At 55.3% G+C, this 21,792-nt stretch overlaps 1 protein-coding gene across 1 annotated transcript; it reads left to right on the forward strand.

Moving 5' to 3' along the window:
- Nucleotides 1-8,113: 8,113 nt before the first annotated feature.
- On the forward strand, nucleotides 8,114-19,927 carry LOC308046577 (opsin-5-like). The gene is made up of 7 exons (XM_080354509.1): nucleotides 8,114-8,192; nucleotides 8,951-9,100; nucleotides 13,161-13,248; nucleotides 14,882-15,044; nucleotides 15,144-15,271; nucleotides 17,111-17,439; nucleotides 18,219-19,927. The coding sequence occupies exons 2-7, from the start codon at nucleotides 9,032-9,034 to the stop codon at nucleotides 18,771-18,773; spliced, it is 1,332 nt and encodes a 443-aa protein (XP_080210635.1). The 5' UTR covers nucleotides 8,114-8,192; nucleotides 8,951-9,031; the 3' UTR covers nucleotides 18,774-19,927.
- The last annotated feature ends 1,865 nt before the right edge of the window (nucleotides 19,928-21,792 follow it).

Below are 21,792 nucleotides of genomic sequence, written 5' to 3' on the forward strand. Positions count from 1 at the left end.
CTTCACTGCTCTGACAGTGTGAGACAGGCTGTGGGGGCTCTGGCATCGCTGTGAGTCATTGCTTTCTTTTGGGAACAGTTGCTTTGTTGCCCTGACCCCTGCAGAAGAAAGGATCTCATCTCCCAGGGAGTCCCGCGCGCAGGGACGCTGCCTTGCTCAGGGACAGTCGGCTGCTGCCGCTGGTTTCTGACCCAAGCTTTATTCAGATTTTCAGGCAAAGTGCGTGGCCCATCTGGGCCGCCCGGCCGCCTCCCCGGAGCGCCGGGCCTGCTGTTCCCTTCCCGGAGCAGCAGGGTCAGCGGCTCCGGTGCCCCACTGCCCCTGCTCCGGGCTCGCAGCGGCGGCTCCGGCTTCCTGCTGCAGAGCCAAGCGCTTTGCCAGCCTTCCTGACGCCCGGCAGCTGCCTGTGCTGCCTGCGCTTAAAGCCGAGCGTGGACTCCACCGAACTTGGCAAGGCTTGTGCAGAAGGGGTGGGCAGGTGGAAATGTTCCAGATAAACACGAAACAACCTGCTCTGATTGCTTTTTTTCCCTTAGCATCATGAAGAAATTTCTCTTCCAGCACTTCGAACCTGGGAGGTGCTGAAGTCGTGTTGCAGGGCACTTCAGATGAGGTTAGAGATTGGTTTAATTACTGTTGTTTCTTATTGGTGGGTCCTTTCTTAGTGCTGCAGTTCCTGACTGTGAGTGGTGGTGGTTGTGATACTTCTGTTCACCTCGGGCTCTCTCATAGCCATTCTTGCTTTGACATGAGAGTGTGAAATACCTTCTCACTTGGTTAATAGCACCCGTTTGTTTTTCCTCTCTTATACAGGGCTTTTAGTGGATTCCGCGTTGTGCAGGTCGCTGCCTTGAAGACAACGTCAAAGCTCCAAGGAGCTCCAAGTAGCGCAGGATCAGACCTGCAGTGCGTGGCTGGCAACTTGCATGTGACAGCTGCTTCTGCTGCGGTGGGTGTGGGGCTGTCATGCTTCCTGCTTTAGAAATCCTTCTCATGATAGTCATACTGTTCTGAGAGGGTTTTTTTTCATCATCAACCTGCTTTAAAAAAAGAAAAAGAAAATTCAACCCACAACTGCTCATCAGCTCCTTAGTGAAGAATGTTGCTTTCCCCCAGAGTAAGTAAAATGTGGTTTGTGGCTTTGTGTGCAGCACGCTCTAGTTTAACTGTCTTACCTGAATTTTTCCCAGACCAGCTCCCTAAAGCACGGGCAGTGCTGGTGAACTGTTGTCACCTAAGCATTGATCTCTGCGCATCCCTCCGTCATTGCACATCTGTAAACTCTGTCCACGTGTCACCTCCTAGCTCTTCTAGCAACGCTGAGCTGCTGTAGTGACCCAGCTGTGGATCCTGCCAGTGGCGTGTGTAAACCCTGAACCCTAATCCATGAACCATTAATCAAAATAGATGCTGCCAACTAGCACGTCTAAAAAGGAGCAGCCTGTTTGCGTGTGTTAGTGCGCCTGTGCTGACTGCTGTATTGTGGTGAACCTTCCCACGAGGCCGCTCGGTGGTGGAGAGGAGAGGAAGGAGAGGAGGAGGAGGAGAGGAGAGAGGCCCCTTGCCCTGCTCTGTGCTCCCTGGGAGCGGTGGGTCCCACAGCGGCACCACGGGAGCTGGTGGAGGCTCACTGACTAACAACCAGAATCTGTGTGGTCCCTCGAAGGGTGCAGAGGAACCCCATTAAACACCCACACTAGCACAGGGGCAGAGTATCTTCTGGAGAGCTAAGCCCTGGCATGAAGATCCACTCTGTTCCTAGGTGGAGCATGGCTGGCTGGCAACGTGAACGCAGCCCCTGGAAATAGCTGCGTAACTGTTCCCCGGGTGTTTGTGACACTGGAAGCCAGCAGACACCTGACAGCGCTTTTCTGGCTTGATCAGGGTGTGTAGGTGGGGTTGTCTAACTCTGAAGCGATGGGTTTTTTGTTTGGCTGGGGGTTTTTGGCCGTGTTCTGTGACACAGCCAAGCGCGCGGTGGGGGCTGTGGTACTGCCGTGGGAGGGTTGAGCTGTGACCACGGGTGGTGGAGGGACGGGCAGAGAGCACCGAGGGCAGCGCCAGCGCCGGCTGTGCCGGGGGGAGGCGGCTGTGCGGACTCTCTGGCCGCAGCCGGCACGAGGTGCCTCCGTGGCAGAAGCAGAAGGGGCCGGGGATGCCATCTGCCGCATCACCTGCTCGGAGCCTGTTTCTTCAGGCGGTGTTGCTGGGGTCAGCTCAGCACCGCTGTGAAACACTCCCCAGGAACCCGGTTTCCCTCGGAAGGAGCTGCTGGAGGTGGCTCATTCTCAGACCTGGGACGTGTGCGGGGGGGAAACGCCATTTCCATATCTTTGCTTTATGCTTAGTTCCTGGCCCTAAGAATGCAAACCCGTTCTAGCATCTTTTCACACGGTGTTCAATGAGAAGATGTATTCTTGTTGCTGTAACAAGCCTGTTTTATAAGCTGGCTTTGGGCCACCTCAGCAGAAATCAGTGGGCTGGATGCATATGCTCTGCCTCTCCTTTCTAGGGGAGCGCGGGGAGAGGGGCTTTGTCCCCCGCGCTCCGCCTCTCACTCTGCAAGGAGTGAAGCCCCTCTTAGGGCAGCTACTGTTACATCTTTTGCTACGATTAAATTCTCTTATCTCCAGACCTTAATGACGGAAGTTTCTTGGAGAGGTATTCCCGATGCCAGGAAGGGGATTGAGCCTGCTCGTGTCCCGACAGACAGCAGCTTTGTGCAGCGCAGCCTGGTTTCCAGCTCCGTTCAGCCAGCACCTCCCCTATCACCAGCCAACAAAGAGGTTTTTAAGTGGGTTTGCGATTAGGGAAAATTGCCTGCTAGAAACCTGACTGAGACGCGGGACTTGCTTATGTACCAGTTGCTAAGGCGCTGTCTCTTGATCATGACTGACATGGGTTTATATTGAAAACAAAGCCTGACACGGTAATCTTCGCTGTGGTTTTGTGCCAGTGGGGCCACTGGTGACAACGTGGTTAACCTGATCTGTGCAACAGGGAGAGGAACTGAAGGTACAGAATTAATATGAGATAAAACCACAGGCGTGAAAGGCTCATTAAAAACTATCAAGCCATGAAGTAAAGAAATGTAGGAAAGAAATTATAGCCGTGCCAAAGAGCAGTATGAAGATAAGGGGAGAAGTTATTGGCCCAACAGTCCTTCAGAGAGGAGGAGAAAAAATGGGCTTTAAAACTGAGCCTGATAACGAAGTGATGTCTAATGACTCTACACGCAAAAGTGACTTTTTCTTGAAATGCTGGTTTTGTATTCTAATGGAGGAAAGCTGGGTAGCAGCAAAGGGAGTTGATAGATTTCAAAGGGAATATTAATCAGCAACAATTTGAAAGTCCTGCCAAAGATCTATTTAAATTGATGCATTTCTAATGGGAATGAATCTGCCATGTGTTTTCCTAAAATAAGATATTAAGTCTGCATGTGTTCAAAGTGGACTTTGAACATTAGAAACGAACAAGATGAGGATGAGAGGGCCTTGCTGCGGCGTGCGATGGCTGCCGCGCGTGGGGCCGGTGGGGTGCCAGCCGTCCCGCGGCGCTGCTCGGCGCTGGGACGCACGGACGGCGCGCTGGGACGCACGGACGGCTCGCTGCAACGTCTCCTGCCCTTCGACTCTGTTTGGAGCAACCCAGGTTTGCTGAGAAGCTGTGGCAAGGGTGAGGTGAGCTCTTGGCGCAGGCGAGAGGAGCAGCCCGGGCGTCGCGTGGGGTCCGGCTCCTGGGGCACTGGGGAGCATCCTGCCCGGGGCTGTGGGGCTGGACAGGGCTGAACTGGAGGCAAACTGGAAAGTGAAGGGTTAAACCCTGGCCAGCTGGACTTGGAGCAGCAGGCAGCATTCGAGGTACAGAGGACAAGTGGGATGTGAGAAGCTGGGATATTCAGGCACTGGGAATTGTGGGTGGCACTGAAAAGCCAAATACAAGAACAGAAACATATATTCTAATATATATTTCCATTGCAGTCACAAGTACGAATTGTGGGGGGGGGAAGTGCATCTCAAGAGCAACATATGTGTTATCTCATGCCTCCATCTAAGTATACAAGCATGGGGTTTGTGTCTATTTAACATAAAGCTGGAAGTTTGGTGTACAGATGGTAGGAAGTTGGGCAACAGCATGTGTAGCTTGTAGCATAGATCTGTCTTCAACGAATGCCATCACCTAGCGTTGTTTCTCACGAAATGTTCCCCTTCAAATCCGTCCCTAACCCACCTGCAAAGGTGCTGAGCTGCCTGTTCAGCACAGGTGTGCTCAGGAAATCAAAGGCCAAGCGAGCCTGACCTCAGCAGCGCTGGGTGAGGATCCAGTGACGGCCAAACGAGATGAGAACGCAAAGCAGCGCCAGAAATGAGCAGGTAAAAATCAACTGGCGTGGCTGAATCTGTCAGACGAGCATAGTGGGGTTTCTCCTGCTTTGCAGGTGATGCCGCAGTGAACAACGGCGATGGACGCAGACGCCTGCAGGACCTCGGCACAGCGAGGCGCAGCAGCTGCGCAGGATTAGTAGGTACAAAATGTGCCTGGGAGACACCACAGGTGAAAACGTGCCTGTCATGCTGAGGAACTCCTGGCCTGCAGATTTCGGAGCCGTGCAGACAGGTAACAAGCAGAATCTCATACCACACTGGGGCAGAATTAGATACTATTAATGCTGTTTGCAGGTGGGGAAACTGAGGCCCAGTGAGACGATTCATCAAAACAGGACTAAAGTAATGCTTTCCAGAGTAATTTGGTTAGGATGATGTACTGTGAGTGTTTTGGTGCATCCCTGCTCCAGCCAGGTTGCGGGTACTGAGGGGGGATGAGGCTCTACAGAGACCTTCACTCAGATTTCAGGCTATTTTGCTTCAGAATTTGTTCTGAATTTTTTATGACACCTGCTGCCTTGGTGGTGGATCAGGAACAAGGAAAAGCCTGATAGCATTTTTATGTAGCCGAAGCAGCTTGTGGATGTTGGGGGACTGGACTAGATGATCTTTTGAGATCCCTTCCAATCCCAAACATACTGTGATACTGTGATGTTTGTAGCACATCCAGAGAGCTTTCTGTCCAAAAGGCATAAGCCAAGTCTCAGCCTTGGCCATTAAACCACCACAATGGACTAGAAGGGCTGGGTGATTCCATCTCCCTGCAGTACAGCCCGTAGAGGATCCGGTGTGGCTACGGGTCACCTGGGTTGTCACCGGTGCCGGCGCAGCCGCCTCGCTGGGGACGTGGGCTGCTTGGCCGCGGATGCTCACGCTGAGCAGCATCGAGCGGCTGGGCCGCCCGAGCGGGACTGGGTTCCGGGCTGGGGATGGTGAGCGGGGCGCCCCGGGGGCGCTGGATGGGGACAACTCAGAGCTGGTTGAACGCGGCGTCTCTGTGCGACAGTGACTCCATTTGACCTTGTTTATGTGGCCTTTGTGAAGACCAAGGTATGAATAAGGGTTTAAAGATTCGAGCTTTAGGGGCAAAGCTCACAGTTCATGCCGCCTTCCCAGGGATGTTGGTTTAGCTAGACCTGGCTGTGGGCATGGCAGGTGGTCTGGACTTTTATGTTATTGAGGAAATAAATGGCTAATTAAAAATTCTTCAGTTAGATTAGGACCAGATGTTTCACAAAGCACTGTTCTAAACATCTGTCCAGCTGCCTTAGCAGAATCCGGTTTGATAATGCAGAGTCCTACTGGTCTTCAGCTTGAGAAAACATACTTGACAAAGTTTTCAGTTTTGGATCAAGTTTATGTAAATATTTAAAGATTTAAAGGATTAATAGGACTTTGCATAGCTCCAGAAGCACTCTTCCACTTCACAAGTACAAGTGTTGTCTTTTAATGCACAGCAGCAGCCTCTGAAGGTGGATGACAGCTCTCGGTTTGTCAATTACGTGTTTATACTCTGTTTGACAGATAATTTTTTCATCATGGTTTACTCTTCCTCATAATCAGATACAGCAATTAGAATATCTTGTGTGTTATGCTGGAATTTCCTTCCCACGGCGCTGTAGCTGGATGGTCTCTCAGACACCTGCCCCCCCGCAGGCTGAGCACAGGAATTAACCCTGCACCCCCCAATCTGTTTGTCTCCCTCCTGCCCCCCACTTTGAATCATTTCAGTCTCCTGGTATTGGGGAACTTCGCTGTTTTCCCAGGACATTCCCTATTCTGAGTTGATGTTTGTCTTATCTTCTCTTAAGTTACTCCCTTGCAGATCCGACCAGCTGGCTTGCTGTCCTTGGTGGGCAGCAGCATCCCTCCTCCTTTGTCTCAGATGCTCTGCTGTGTGTCTTTGGTACCCCCAGGAACGCTTTTTCTTTTCAATATCAATGCAAAGAAATGGCCAGAGATGGAAGAAACACGGAGAGAACGGAGCCCCTGGCAGCACTGCCCGCAGCTCCGTGTCCTCTTGTCCTTGGCCTCTTCAAACCCACCTTCCCCGCTCGCTCCGGCAGAGCCCGCGAGGCTGCCCCCCCCGCCCCGGCCAGTGGCTGCTGCTGGGACGGCGCTTGGCATCTGGGCTGACCTGCGGAAGAGTCCTGGCTGTGCGTCTGTGTCCCAGGTACAGATATTACAGCAGTAAATTAACATCTCTCTAATGGATGCTTGTGTCCAAATGCCCAGTTTGCATGTTGTAGTATTTGCACACGGAGATGAGGTGCACGATTATGTAGTTTAAATGACCGAATGCACTGGTAGGCTTACAAATTCTTGCTGTCAGTGTTGTCCAGCACAGGGCAGGACCACGGGGAAGGATGTCGAAACACAGCCGGGCTGGTGGTTCTCAAAGTCTCATCTTCTTATCTCCAATACTACCAGAGCTGCGCTGCCAGCATTTTAATGGGAAAGGGCCCTGTGTCTGGTGGCGAGCTGGTGGTTTCTAAAAGCCAGAGGGACCTGAGTTTCAGGTTACTTCCCATTTGCAGAAACGTGAAGCTGATGCTGGGCAAGGACACGGTGCTGCAGAGCTGCTCACTCAGGTGGCAGCCGGGCCGCCCTGTCCCTTTGTCACCTGCTGCTGCAGTGACCTCGGTGGGCTCGCCGGGCCAGCTGGGGAGCGGCGGAGCTGCTGTGTGGGGAGCAGTTATGCTGCAAATTGTGCAGTTGTATGCTTAAAAACACAGATGTTTACGTGAAAAGGCTTGTTTGATTTGATCAGCACAGACTTACAAAAGCACCTCGAGAAAGTGTCGTCCCCCAAGGAAGAGTGTCCTCCCCCTGCTCTTGACAGAAGAGCAGGGTTAAACAGGCACTTAAGCCCTGGTCTGTTCTTGGGCCATAGCTGAAACTGAGACCTTAGACCAACAGATCTACTGGACAAAGCCACCTCAGCTGCTGCAAACGGGCTCCAGTGGATCAGGAGACAAACCAAACAGTCTCGCCTGTTAACACAGGCGATGTGGATGTCCTCAGGATGTATCCAAAGAAGAATGAATAACTCCTGGTTAGCCGTTGCCTGTGCGGCAGAGGGAGAGACAGAAACGCGAGGCAGGGTGACAGTCCCGGTGCTGTGAGCGGTGTCGGTGTCGAAAGGGGAACAAGGTGCTCTCGGTGGCCTGTCCGGGCACCGGCTGTGACCTGCTTGGCCAGTCTGCTCTGCTTCAGGCTCTCCTGGCCGGCAACCAGAAATATTAGATCTGGGACAGATGACATTGTGTAGATTTGACATGTTTCTTCTGTTGTCTTTGTAGCCCTGCCAGCATCCTGTGGTCGTTTGCTGTCGACTGGGCTCTGGTTCCTTTGGGGAACAGGGAGCTTGAATATTCGTTCTTTCTGGTTGTTTTTTGAGGGACAGAGGGAGGAAGAAGGGAGAGCTTAGAGACAAAAATGAGGTGGCTGAGATAACACAGGCTATACCAAAATCTCAAGGATTCACAGCAAAGAATAATGCTTCAGGTCAATTTTGATTTGTAGAAATCAAGCTGTTGGTTAAATCCCAGTTCAAAAGTACTCCTCTAAAGACTTGCCATAAAAAAACGATGTTGAAAGTGAGTGGTAGGTCCAAGTCTAAGCATGGCTCGTCGTGTGCTTAGGCTTCGAGCAAAGAGCTGCTCCACAAACAGCCAACCTCTGAACTTCGGTTTTCTGTCCTGTCACCTCCACAGCCCCGGGCTCCTCCACCTCTCTCAAGGAATCTCTTGCAGACAAGAAAGGACTAAATAATCTCAAAGAATTCAATCCCTTTTCCAAATCCAGGTGAGAAGGGCTGGATGAGTGAAGTGCTATCGGGGAGCAGCAGTGTGGCTGAGGGAAGACAGACTGAGCTGGAGGGCTGTTTCCCACGGAAACTGCTTAAAAAATAGTGCAATTGTGCAAACGTGCCCACCAAGTTCAATAACTGTTTCAGTGCCCGTGCACAGCGCGGAGCGGGAAGTGCCGCTGCTCCTGTTCGGGCTCGTGACCCTGCTGTGACTCTGTGTGTCCCCTGTCACTGAGCGCCGTGCCCCAGGTCCGTCCCAGCTGAAAGGTGGAAAACGGGGCACGTTCCCCGAGGGACGTCGGGCTCTTTGGGTTAGTGCTGGCCATGCGGGGGGACTGCACAACGGGGCCTCAGACTTGGCTGAGGCCTTTGTGCTTCTGGAACACAAACAACAACTAACTTTGTTTGTAATGATCTCGGTATGTATCTATTTACATAGCTGTTTAGCGCATAAATGTTTCTCATGAGCGTTCTTTCCAAAGTACAGTACGTAAAGCTATTAATGTGCTATTGCTGTCCATTTCTCCAGCTTCAGGGTTCCTTGCTGAAGCAAATTTGAGCACCCAAATCCAAGCTAATCAGTTCCTGACAATATTTGGAGCCTTAAAAATGAGCACTGGGGTTTTTTGTATGATTGCCATTTCTAACTGTCAACCAAGGGACAGGTCCTGGTGTGGAGCTGTTTAACAAAACGTGTGGTTAAGTGATGTTGTGACTCGTGTTTTGCCAAGCAGAGACAGGTCGAATTATTTAGGTGGAAAACAACCCCCAGCTCGGATTGGCAGCAGGCTCAGCACAGCGATCCCCACCTCCTCGTCTTCTCTGTCACTCCAGCATGTCCTTGGAGCACCTCACGGCACAGCATGGGAGCGTGCAGGGCGGCCAGCCAGATCTTCAGGGAGAGGTGAGTGAATTGCCACCCCGTGTCCCTTGGGGAGGGGAGTGATGGCCGGGAGGAGCCAAGAGAGCACCTGGGGATGCTGAGCCCGTGGGGTGATGCTTTAAACTGCACTCCCCGTGCCTCAGTTTCCCTTGCTGTGAAAATAGCGGCTCTGATGTGGTAGCGGGATGTGCGGCTGGGGCGGGGGGTGCCTGAGCGGGGTGCTGGGGAAGGAGGGTGCCGGGCCGAGCTGGCCCTGCGGCGCAAGAGCTTCCCCGGCTGGGGGTCCCGGTGCGGGCAGAGCGCGGGCAGCGCGCGGCGGAGCGGAGCTGTCCGCGGTGCGGGTCCGCGGTGCCGACCCCCGGTGGCAGCCGCCGCGCTCCCGCGGCCGCGGAAGTTGCGCTCCCGTCCCCGCCGCGGCGCCGCGGAGCTGCCGGGGGAGCGCCGGGAAGTTTCTGCCGGCGGAGAGCGGGGCGGGCGGGCTGCGCCGGGGGCTCCTCCGGGAAAGGTGAGGGCGGCCCGGCCGGGGGCGGCGCTGACCCGGGCAGCCCCGGCACTGGTGTGGGGAGGACGCGGTCCCCGTGGGGGTCTGCAGGTGCAGAGAGCAGGGAGCACGGCCCCGCTGCGTTCCCGGGGCTGAGCGCCTCGCTTCCCGGGGGGGTGACCGAGCGCAACACCGGGACAGTGCATGCGGCCATGGGGGACCCGCAGTGCTGCCTCTGCTCTGCACATGGGCAGCCTTGGGCACTGGTGCACGTGTGACACATGTCACCGAGAACTTTAGGGTGTGCATGGGGTTGCACCCCCTCTCAAAGGGGTGGCTGACAGGGGTGGCAGAAAACAGGCTCATTCTGGCTGTAACCGATAGGGATGCACAGCCCTGGCACAGGAAAACTGTATTCTCCAAAGTGATTTCTGGGAGCGGACTGAGGGCTGCCTTTCCTTACACTGCAACCTGTCCTTCAGACACCGAGCAGTCCCTCAGTGATGCTCCTTTGCTCTCCTGTGACTTTTCAAGGCTTGCTTTGTTTGCTAGGCTGGCAGTGGTGTCTAAGCTTCCCTGTGCTAGGAATCGCAGAAATCGATTCCTGCTATTTACTATTGAAAGGGACAGAAGGTCGGCTGAGTTTCCAGGCTCATCAGGTTTCCTCCTCTTCTCCAAGAAAGGCTCTGGCTCTGTGGTACATAGGCTGAAGAAAAGCAGCTGTCCAAGTCTGGACGGGAAAAGGGCAAAACCGACAATCACACAAAATAAAATGCAGAGTTTTTGAGGTAGACAGAGCGCATGTGATCAGTCCAGCCGTGCTGGTGCCCTCCCAGGTGCCAGATATGCACCTTGATTCTTCCTGTGAACACAATAAGAGGGTCTGGGATGCACAAGATGAGGGTTTCCTGGTAATGTACCTGTGGCAGCAGCTGCTTGGAAAACTTTATCTAATTTTGAACTCTGATTGAATTGAGGGGAAAGGAGCTTTCACAGTCTGTCTCTTCTCAGAACACAGTCTGAGCACTGGAGCTTAAATCAAATTCAGCAGCAGCTTTGTATGCCCAAAGACTGCATGGCCAAGCAGGTTGATTTTAAAGAGCCGCACTGTGCTGGCTGGGCAGCCCCAGATGAGACATTCTTGTCTGAAGTCCCTCCCAGGGGAGTTACGGGTTTAGTTTTGATTGAGCATGGTCATGTTGTTGAAATGTTTTTGAGTTGGAAGAAAACTCCAGCAGCTGTTTCTGTCAGAAACGAGCGTGAATGTGCTTCGTACCCGCACCGATGCTGCTGCAGCTTGTGGCTCTCCATTGAACTCGACAGCACAGGGCAAGGCTCGCTGGGGCAGGGAGGCCGTGGGCAGGTTCCAGCAGGAAAGCACGACCAGCGCAGGTTGTGAATTGGCAGGGGAGCAGGTTACACCCCGGCTCGTTTCCCTGGAAGCGTCTCCCGGGATGAGGAGGTCCCAGCGCCCCCCGCCCGGTGGAGCTCAGGGAAGCGCAGGGGAAAGGCTGAGGGTTCGGAGCGGTGTTTGTGCTGATCCTCTTCACTTGCCTGTGTGCCGCACAGAGCTACGGTAAGTTCACAGGATCTAGTTTATGATTTACTTTCAGCCACAAAAATGATGGCGCTCCAGGTTTCTATGGAACTGATTTATCGTTCATGTGTCAATGACATCATATCTATCAGTGCAAGAGATTAATTTTTATCATTTTCTGTATTACACTGAGAGATGTGTACTTTACAAATAGCTCCAGCACAACCATAAAAACAAGGCCTATCCCAAGTAATATGTCAGAAATAGAAGTACCTCTGCCCTGGCTTATTGCTACTTTTTGCCAGCTTGATCTCACTGGACACTTGTAGCTCCCCTGACGTGTCGCGGGATGGAGACCTGCCAGGGATCTGAAGGCACTGAAGTCCTGCAAGCTTTGCCCGTTCTCTCCTTCCTTTGCTGCGTGTGCGCACGCGGGAGAGCAGGAACGAGTCCTCCCAGCCTGCCGGTGCTGGACCTGTCCCTGTCTCACCACCAGTGCGGCTGTGTGACCGCAGTCCCTCCTCTTTCCCAGGCTACATGTTCTCAACACACAGATGCTTTGCTGCAGCATCTTGGAGAGGTCGTGGCCATATACCCTATTCAGAGTATCTGCTTCCAAGGGCTCTTGAGGAAGAAAGAAATATGGCCTAGGGGAGAACTATGCATTATGAGAATCTCAGGAATGATTTGCTCAGCCCTTAATAAAGGTTGTTTCCAATGAGGTTAATGAAGGACCTCATTTTCATGGCCAGAGTCACTCAGTCTTCTATATGGAGGTATAAATTACCTGTCCCTGTACCATGGACACTGTGTCACTGTGTACCATGTCCCTGTGCCACTGGTGAGGGTCACACAGTGCCCTTGCTGTCCCCAGCTGTGCCACTGCTGTCCCCAGCCCTGCAGGGCTCTCCCCCGTTCCCCGCAGTGTGCCGGTGGGACGGTGGGCAAGGCGGCAGGAATGCTGTGTGCATTAAACATCCCAGCAAGCAAGCTAACAGCTATCGAAACACATCATTAAACCATTATTTTCTCTCGCCCCCTGTCCTCTTTTTTCATAACCTGAACAAAATATTTTTCCATTAATTTGTTATCAGTGAAGGGAATGAATATAGCGAAACGTGTCTGCTGTTCCGCTCCACTACCCCGTATTAACTTCCCAAGCACTTGGGAACCTCTGGCTCAGCTGCACAAAATAACAGGGAAACGAATTAGGGCAATAAGACTCTATGACTGAGTCAGGCACCCCGAGAAAGGGAATGACTTTATACTGTTTTTTTTGTTAATACATGTGTTCAGCTCCGAGTTCCTCACCTCTTGCCCGGCGGGCAGCACGGATCACATCGAGCTACAGCTGAAGAAGGCAGGTCCCAGCAGGGCTCAGTGATCGGGGTGATGATTCCTTTCTGTCCCCAGCTGTGAGGTGTCCTGGGCCGGGGTTTGATGAGCAGCTTGTTCCAAGTCCCTTTGTCCTCACCAGCCCTTCCCAGCACACGCTGTGCTGGTCTCACGGCAAAGCCAATTAATATGCTGCTGGGGTGGCCCGTGGACAGGTCTTGGCTGCATCGCAAGGACAGTTTGGGCCAAGTCTCTCTGCTGATGTGGACACAGGGACAGGCAGAGGCACACAAAGGACGGCGCAAGCCTGGAGGACATAGGGGAACTTTGCCGAACCCGAAGCTTCCAGCTCTGAGCAGCCGGTCCCGTGTCCCAACGCGCAGCCGCTGCTGCCGTCTGCGCATTCCTGAGACTCGCAAAGAAAATTGAGATCCAAAGGCTAATGCACCAGTAAAATCTGTAACTGACAAAACGGTAATCAAGGGAGATGAGCAGCCTGGCTCTGCGATTGTCCCCAGCGCACGCCGGCGCTGCACGCAGTGTTACCGAAGCGGGTCCCGCGGCGGTGGGGCCGGGACTCGCATGGCGGGCGGATGCTGCTGGCCTGGCCGTGGCACTGTGCCAGACCTGGGTGACGGAGCTGTCCCCCTGCAGCTGGGGACCGAGCGCTCCTTCCTCAGCCAAGGTTCGCTCTCACTTATATTTGTATCTCGTATCTTGCTTTGCAGATGGGAAACACGTCCAATGCCTCTGTGTTCATCTCCACCTTGTCGGAGAGAGAAGACCTGATTTTTGGCACGCTCTATTTAGTCTTCGGTAAGGAAAGATGGGCTGTTTTACCCATGTCCCTGCTGCAGGCAGCTCAGGTGCCTGCCGGAGACATTCCAGCCTTCTGCAGTCACTGATGCTCCCAGATGTGGTCACTCATTAGCAGAATAATCCAACCGGCCCTTCCCACGTCAGCCCTCCCCACGTTACTCAAGGGGATGGATGGTCTGGCCAAGGCTTGGTGACTGCATTCCCCTCTCAGGGGAACTGCAAGTACCTGCTATGCTTTTAAATATTTGGAAAGTTGACAAACAAACTTCGAGGAATGTGTTGTAACTTCTGCTGCAGCCAGATGAGGTGGGATGGGCTGGGACTGTGTGTTAGCATTGCCAGCTTCATGGCTGCTTCGTGGTTCGGACCTCCAGCTGGCCCTTGCTTTCCACAGAAGATACTGGTGGATGTCCTGTGGTTTGCCCTCGGCACTGAAAAGCCAGCGGGCAAACCTGAGGGCTGGGCTGTGCTCTGCGCTGGCCTAGTCCTGGTCGATGGGGCCAGAAGGGAGCGGTGGGCAAAGAAAAGCCACCTTTCTGAGCCCTGAGCACATTGCTTCCCAAATGCTGGAGGTTTTCATGCCTGCGAACTCGGGGAACCCAAGGGGTGCTCACCCCACTGGGGCTGCCAGGAGTCCTGTAGGCACCTCCGTCTGCCCGGAATTAGTAAAGCTCATCAAATGTACGCAGCACAGATGTGAGAGTAGCTCTGTGGGAAAAGCTCCTCGTGAGGCTGGAAGCAAGGATGCACAGCTCAGTTCTCCACCCTCCAGCAGCTCCCAAGCCTGGATCTGGCCGGGTCTTGTGTGGGAATCCTGTTCCTGAGAGGAACTTTAGTGTTGGCCCTTCAGTGGCTTTGGAAGCTGGTTCTTACCATACTGTTTAATTTACAGCCTAATCCGTTAGGGAGAAACTCTTGTCCTACCCAGCCTGCTCCAAAAGAAGCAAAGATTCCCCTTCCAAGGACACTGAAACCTCTTTTCAATGAAAGGACAATTATGTAATTAAAAAAAGAAGAGAGATAGCCCTTGTTATAAAATTTTAATCACCACTGTTGTTTTAAACACACTAACAGCAAACAAAGAGCCTTTTTTTGTTTAGTCTGGATTTTCCTTGATCTCTATAATGCCTTTCTTCTTGTTTATTTGGTTACCATGATAGTGGACAACACGTATTCACAGGAGTGACACTGCCAGGAAGAAATGAAAAAGGCGGAGGAGCCCGGCTCCTTGGCCTCACATCAGAGGAGCAATCGCACAGAGCTCCCGTTATTTATCCTGCTGGAAGGAAGTTCCCTCTGGCTCCTTCCAGCTGGAAGAAGCGACTCTGGCCAGATCCTGCACCCGCAGCCCGCTGCAGTCGCATCCCATCGCTGCCCCCCTGCCGAACACCTCTGTAGGAGCTCGGGAAGGGGAAGGGAGCAGATTGGATGTAAAGCAGCTCCAGATGTGCTCGCGGAGCTCTGCAGGTCCCGTGGGCTCCCCTGCTCAGCCCACTCTGGACAGGGAAGCCTGGAGCCCTTTCCACCCTCTGTAGACATCTCCGGTGTGTGCTTCCAACCATCTCAAGATGATTCTGGCTCCTTCCGTGGCTCTGTTACGTACAGCACCGTTCCTCTGCCTTCTTTACAGGCATCATGTCCCTCTCTGGGAACTCGCTGCTCCTGCTGGTGGCCTATCGGAAGAGGTCCGTGCTGAAGCCTGCCGAGTTCTTCATCGTCAACCTGGCCATCAGTGACCTGAGCATGACAGTGACGCTCTTCCCCTTGGCCACCTCCTCGTTCTTTGCGCACAGGTACCCCGTGGAGCGGCTGTGCCGCGGCCGACGGCCCCGGGCGCGGTTTGCACGCCGCGTTGTGGCTCGCGGAGGTCGCAGACGGGCTCTCCCTCGCAGGTGGCTCTTCACGCAGGCGGTCTGCACCCTTTACGCCTTCTGCGGGGTCCTGTTCGGGCTGTGCAGCCTCGCCAGCCTGACGGTGCTCAGCGCGGTTTGCTGCCTGAAGGTCTGTTACCCAGCATACGGTAGGTGCTGGGATGTGTTATCTGATCTGTACTTACACCCGTCTCTGTTAAAATAACAGGTTTTTTCTTTCCTTACGGGCCAGATCCACCTGTTCTGGGAAAGCTTTGCTGCAGGGCAGCCTGTTCCCTGGCAGTACACGGTGCCACGGACTCTGGAGGCTTTTGTCACTTGTGTATCCAGCCCCTTCCACCCGCACGGGGCTCAGGAGCCCCAGCACGCTGTGCCCGTGTCCCATGCGTGCGTCTCAGCCGTCCCTGCCTCCAGAGCCGGCTCCGCTCCGGGCTCAGGAGCATCGTCCAGAAAAGAATCAAGGGGGGTGTCCTGCCCCTGTAGAAAAGTGTCAGCTGCTGTGTCACAGCAGGTCACAGAGTTCTGGACACCCATACACAGCCCTGAGCTCAGGCCAGCGCAGACTCTGCATCCGGGAAGCCGCAAGCTCTGGCAGCGCGAGGAAGAGCCGCTCTCCCTGGTCCTTGCTGGGAGAGCCACAGGCCAAATGTATTTAATTCACTGAAATAATTAATACAGGAGGGCTGGGTCTGCAGTGTTGTAGCTAATTTCTGTAGCCCTATTTTCACCCGGACTTCCTCCGCAGAGCTGATATGAATGTTTGCAGCTCTAGGCTTGGGCACCAGCTCTTTGTAGAGGGCATGGCGTGCAGGGAGCACTCGAGGAAGTGAGGGGACCCGGGGTGTCCCCTCCACAGCTACAGCTCCTCCTATTTGGAGTTGCTTCTTTATTTCCTCAGCTCAGATCCTAATCCTCCATCTAGCACGTATCTTCAGAGTAGACTCTGGATTAGAGACCAAAAATAGAAATTCAATATGAAATCAAAGATGATAATTTGATGTGCAGAGCTGCACCCAGGGTGCATGCTCACCCCCGAGCCCGCTGCCGCCTGCCCGCAGCCAACACGCTTTGTCCTGCGCAGCTGGCAGTGTCTCAAGGACGATGCCGGAGCACAGTCACCTTGGTTATGAGCCAGCACAACAGCTCAGGAGATGGCTAAAAAGGTGGAAGGAAAGATAAAGATAAAAGTGGGCTGTTCAAAGGCAGCCCAGGTACCGGTGGCTTTTCCATGTGCAGGTTCTGCTCTCGAGATCAGGCAGCACTTGGCAGCCGGGTAGGCTGAGCTTATCTCACCATGACACCCCAGCCCATTTTCCAGGAGGAAATGTCTAATTGCAATGTGCTTTTAATTGCTTAATTTCAAAGAAAAACGTTACTCCTGTGTATGGCTGAAGATTTAGCACTTTATACTGAGCTCTTAGAAGATCAGGGAGTTTTAGATTTGATGTGGGATGGGACTAAAAGGACAATAAACCACCTCCCGCAGTGCTTCAGCCAGACAGAGGGGAAAAGGTCCTTCAGGTGGCAGTGTCTGGGAAGGCTCTGAGCCCTCCTGGAGCTGCTGTTCTGGAGCCGCCACTCTGCCCATACCGGGCTGTTGCAGCCAGGCGGCCTCTGGCCCCTCTCTCCCGTGGGTGCTGCCGTGTCCTGAGGGGACCATGTCCCCCCCATGCCGCCAGCAGCCACCTGAAGCTGAGCAAGGCTGCATGGCTGATCCTGCTGCTTGCTGCCCAGACTGGTGCAAACCCTGACATTTCTTGGAGCTCCTTGCTCTGGGTGCCCAGCCAAGTGGGACAGGAGGATGTCCGTGTGTCCTGGGCCGGGGGATGAGCACTGGCACAGCTCTGCTGGCTCCACGGCTGTGCTGTGGCCATGCTGTGTGTGCAGCATGGGCACCTGGCCGCGTCCCCAGTGCCTGGAGCTGTGGGTCACAGCCCCTCTCTCCACTCCCATGGGGAACCGTCCTCACCATGATCCCTCTGCCACAGGCAACAAGTTCTCGCCGTGCCACGCCGCAGTGCTGCTGCTGTGCGTCTGGGCGTACGCCCTGGTGTTCGCCACGGCCCCCTTGGCCGAGTGGGGCAGCTACGGCCCCGAGCCCTACGGAACAGCCTGCTGCATCTCGTGGGAAACCTCCAGCAGGGAGGCCACGCTCTACATCCTCGCCCTCTTCATCTTCTGCTACCTTCTGCCCTGCCTCCTCATCCTCGCCTCCTACTCGCTGATCCTCTGGACGGTGCGGGTGTCCGGCAGAGCCGTCCGGCAGCACAGGTCGCCGCGGCGCGCCGCCCGCAGCGTGCACGGGCTGGTCGTGAAGGTAGGGGGGCTGGGGGCTCGGGTGCCCCCCGCCCCAGCCACCGCCCCGCGGCAGGGGACGCGGCGGGACTCGTGTCCGGGGTGTTTGCTGCTCCCAATGAATGCTCCAGGTGTTTGTATAAGTGCGGGTGATAGCACATTTCTCCTCGTTTAAAGCCATCAGCTGGAGGAGTTTTCATTTTAAATTACATTGGAAAAGATCATAAAAGGAGCCTGCATGAGTCATTGTTCCCCAGACTACAAGCTAATACTATAATTTACCAAGGATATGTCAGAAAAAAAAAAGTGGATACCCTTAAAAAAATAAAAAGAAACCAGCTTTCAAAGCTGGCCTCACAGGAAACATTGGTGTGTGCTTAGAGGAGGAGAGTCCGGGCATGGTCTCTCTCCAAAGCCCCTCGGTCAGGCTGCTGAGCAGCACACGGATGGCTGGGGGGATTTTGGGAGCTGCCAAGCGGCTGTTGGGGCCTGGCCTGGTCCCAGCGGGGCCGCCGGCTGGTTTGTACCCTGAGGTGATTCCTGAGTTTCTAGGAGGGACCGGGTGTCAGGCACCTGCAGCGAGTGCAGGTTGGCGTGCTCACGCTGGGACATGCTCAGTTGCTGCCCTGATGTCTGACACCCCGGCCTCCAGTGGAACGGGGCCAGAAGGATGAACTCCTTTCCCTGGGGATGTGACCGGCCGCTCGGGGCCATGCTGCACATGGCTGAGGTTTTCTGGGGGCTCAGCATCCCGTGTGTGCCACAGGCGGCTCACATCATCTCCATCTCCTCTTCCCTCAGCTCAGCATCGCCGTGTGCCTGGGGTTTCTGGCTGCCTGGACCCCTTACGCCATCGTCGCCCTGTGGGCCGTCCTCGGCGACACCAGCCAGGTGCCAGCACTGGCCTTCGTGCTGTCGGCCGTCTTCGCCAAGTCCTCGACGCTCTACAACCCCCTGGTGTACCTGCTCTTCAAGCCCAACTTCCAGAAGTTCCTCTCCAAGGACGTGGTGCTCGCCCAGGCCGTCCGCACCCTGCTCTGCTGCGCCCGCCCGCGTGCCGCGCTCCGGCCCTTCCCGTCCGCGGGCGGCAGCGACGGCCCCGGCGCCTGCAGGAGCCGCAGCGACGCCTTTGAGTGTCTCAGTAGCTACCCCAAGCGCTACAGCCCGGCGCGGGTGCCCGGCAGCTCGCCCCGGCGCGCTGCCCCGGCCGTCCAGGCCAATGGAGCCGCTCGCCGGCCAGGGCTGAAGAGGACGGTGCAGGTGATGGTGCTCGTCACACGGAGAAGGTCGGGCCTGGGCGCTGTGAATGTGGTGGGGGAAGCTCTGCCGTCCGATACGGTGAAAGACCTTCTCTGAGCCCGCCGTGCCCCTGCCAGCGCACTGGAAAACAAACCCAAACGCGACATTTCTCTCACCTACGTATCCGATGGGTCCCCAGCATGTTCTGCAGATGGAGTGACATGAAAACTTCAGACCGACCTTGTCTCCTCCTCGGGTTTGGCTCTTACAGCTCTGAGCCTTGTCCTTGCACTTGAGAAAAAACAAACAGATCCCCAGTGCCTGAAACCTGAGCAGGGTGCACGTCCAGGGTGCAGTTTCTCCTGCGGCTTGTTCTCTGGGCCCTTGGCCTTTGTTTTTCCATCCTGGTGCTCTGATGACCAAGAGGAACTTGGTTGTCTCAAGAAACTGTGCCCGGCAGGGCAGGCGGGGGGCAACGAGGCCCCTAGAGGCATCTTGACCCCCAGCAGCTCCTGTTGAGCACGTCCTTCCCTGCTGGGAAGGGCCACGCGCTCAGCTACCTCACCTGGGATTACAAAGCATCTTTATGTACCTCTCAAGAGACTGGTTGGGTTGGGTTACACCCCTCCCTTGGTTTGAATGCAAACCCACCACCGTCCTATAGATCGAAATGGGGTCTTTAGTGTAAGGATTTGGGGTTGAAATAATCCTGGTGCCAGTACCAGCCAGCCCAGGTCGTGCTCTCCGGGCGCCCGGGGCTGAGCTCGGGGGTCCCTGTCCCAGCTGCCCGTGGGCACAGCGGGGCTGGCTCTGCTTTGCAGAGGCTGAATAACACGGTGCTGAGAGAGGTTGGTCATGCCCCCAGAAATTAAAAGATGCATTCAAAGTGATGAGAAGAGTCAGTAGCAGAGGTGGGAGACGTGCTGCCAAAACCACAGCCCCTCGCCTGAGCTGCAGCATTAAATTACGGGCTTGCTAAATGGAGATGGTGAAACACCTTCTGCACCGAGTGCTGAGGATCAGGCGCTGCCCGCGGCGCTGTCGCTGGTTGTGCTCAGCCTGCCGCCTCCCGCCAGCCGACCCCGCGCTCTGCCGCCTCCCTTCGCTCTCCAGATACAGATAGTGCTATTTTTAGCAGTCGCTCCCAGAACTGGGGTGTATTGCTGCTTTTTCTTAGTGCCGCTACAGCAGCCTCCTCCTCTCCATCTATCTCCTCTCCATCTATCATCTCTTCTCCATTTATCTCCCCTCCATCTCCTCTCCATCTCCTCATCTCCTCTCCCCCAGCACTGCACAGACCCCCTGTCTGCAGGGATACGGGGGGCTGAGGGGGCTTCCCAGGGGGCAGATGGCAGGAGATGCCCAAAATAAGTCATTTAAGCTACAAACATGCACTGCTGAACCTGGGCATTAAAAATGTCAGTGTTTTTGGCCTCGACGTTATGTCCCAATTCTGGCGCAGGTGGTGGTGGGGCTGGTGCGAACCCTGCAGTGGGGAGGGCGCCCAGCGAAGTGCTGGGGTGCTGGAGTCCTGCCCTTGCTGTCCCCCTGTGTGCCATCGTTACCCACTGCTGCTGCACGGCTCGAATTAGCGCACGACAGCATGGCCGTCGTGGCTCTTGCTTTGTCCCTTGGTCATTTCATAGACTCGTAGAATGTCCTGAGCTGGAAGGGACACACAAGGATCATCAAATCCAACTCCTGTCTCTGCACAACCCCCAAATTCACACCATGATTTCCACTTACCCACTTTAACTGGCAGTTCCACTCTGACAGGAGAGGGTTGTTGATACCTCTGGGGTGCACTTGCACCTTCTCGGGATGGTTTTGCCCACGTGTGATACCTGCAGGTGCAGGTGTTTGGGGCAGGGCAGAATTTATGCACAAGAGCCAAGTAATAACTGAAAGGCCACGCAAGGCACAAACCCTCCTGCCTTTGCTTCCCACTCCTGCTCTACAAACCTCCCCCACAACCCAAAGATGCGCAATGTTTGCAAAACGCTGCAAACAAACAAAGAAAAACCAGGGCAGCCGGTGAAGAGAGGGGCCGGAGTTTGCAAGGGGGTGCAGGTTTCCGGGAGGGCCAGCACGGCTGCTGGGCCCCGTCCCACGCGCAGCCCGGGCTCCGCGCCCCCAGCGCCGCCCCAGGCGCTGCGGCACACGGCGGGTCACAAGCACGCGGCGTCTCTGCTGGCTGGCCATCATGTTTCAGAAACTGTACATTTTTAAAGTAAATTCACTCATGCAAAACTGCCATTTGACTTGGCTCACTTCTGTGTTAGTGGGATAAATGGCGGTATTGCTGCTGCACCGCGGGCAGGAGCGCGGGGGCCACGGCAGCGGTGGGCGCGGGGGCCTGGGGCCGGCAGAGCTCCCTGCGCAGCGGCTGAGCCGTCGTCCTGCGGGGCAGGGACGGGGCGCCGGGCTGGGCTGCGCCCTTGAGCCCCAGCTGTGCCCGCTGCCCATTGCCCCCCGGGAGCACAGGAGCGCCAAGGTAGGCCAGGGGCCAGTGTCCCACCAGAGGACTGGAGCACGAAGGGCCGCTGCTGCCTCCTGGGGACACGGACGCCCTGGGGAGCCGAGGGGCTAAGGCGGTGACCGCGGCCGCGCTGGTGCTTCAGGCTGTGACGGGCTCAGGGACACGGTGCAGCCCAGCGCTGGGTCCCGGCTCTGCCCAGCAGCCCCCCCGCCTGCTGCTTTGTCCAGCGCAGCCCAGTAATCACCCGAAGGACACAGGGAAAAACAATCTGCAAGCCTTCAAGTCCTTCGTTACTCCAGGAACGTCCCAGATCAGTATTTTCATCTTTAGTTTGGTGTGAGAGTGCACGTAACACTGACTACGCTTCCAGCGACATCCATGCGAAACACTCGTGCTGCCGGGGAGCCCGGGCAGCCGCACCGCAGCCGCTCAGCACAACCAAAACCCATTAACAACTGCCGTGCAGCGTGCCCAGGCCAAACAGCCGCTCCAGGGTCCCTCCCCGGCACGACCCGGGGCTGCCACGCTGATTTAATCAGTGTTCCCAGCTGGGGATGGTGCCATCAGCTGCCACCAATTACCCAGTACAAGAGGCCGCCCCTTCCTCCAGGGTCCGGTTCTGTGGTGGTTGCTGGGGTGAGCCCGTGAGGAGGATGG

This window comes from Nesoenas mayeri (assembly GCF_963082525.1).
Source record: "Nesoenas mayeri genome assembly, chromosome: 16".
NCBI classification, from domain to species: Eukaryota; Metazoa; Chordata; class Aves; order Columbiformes; family Columbidae; genus Nesoenas; species Nesoenas mayeri.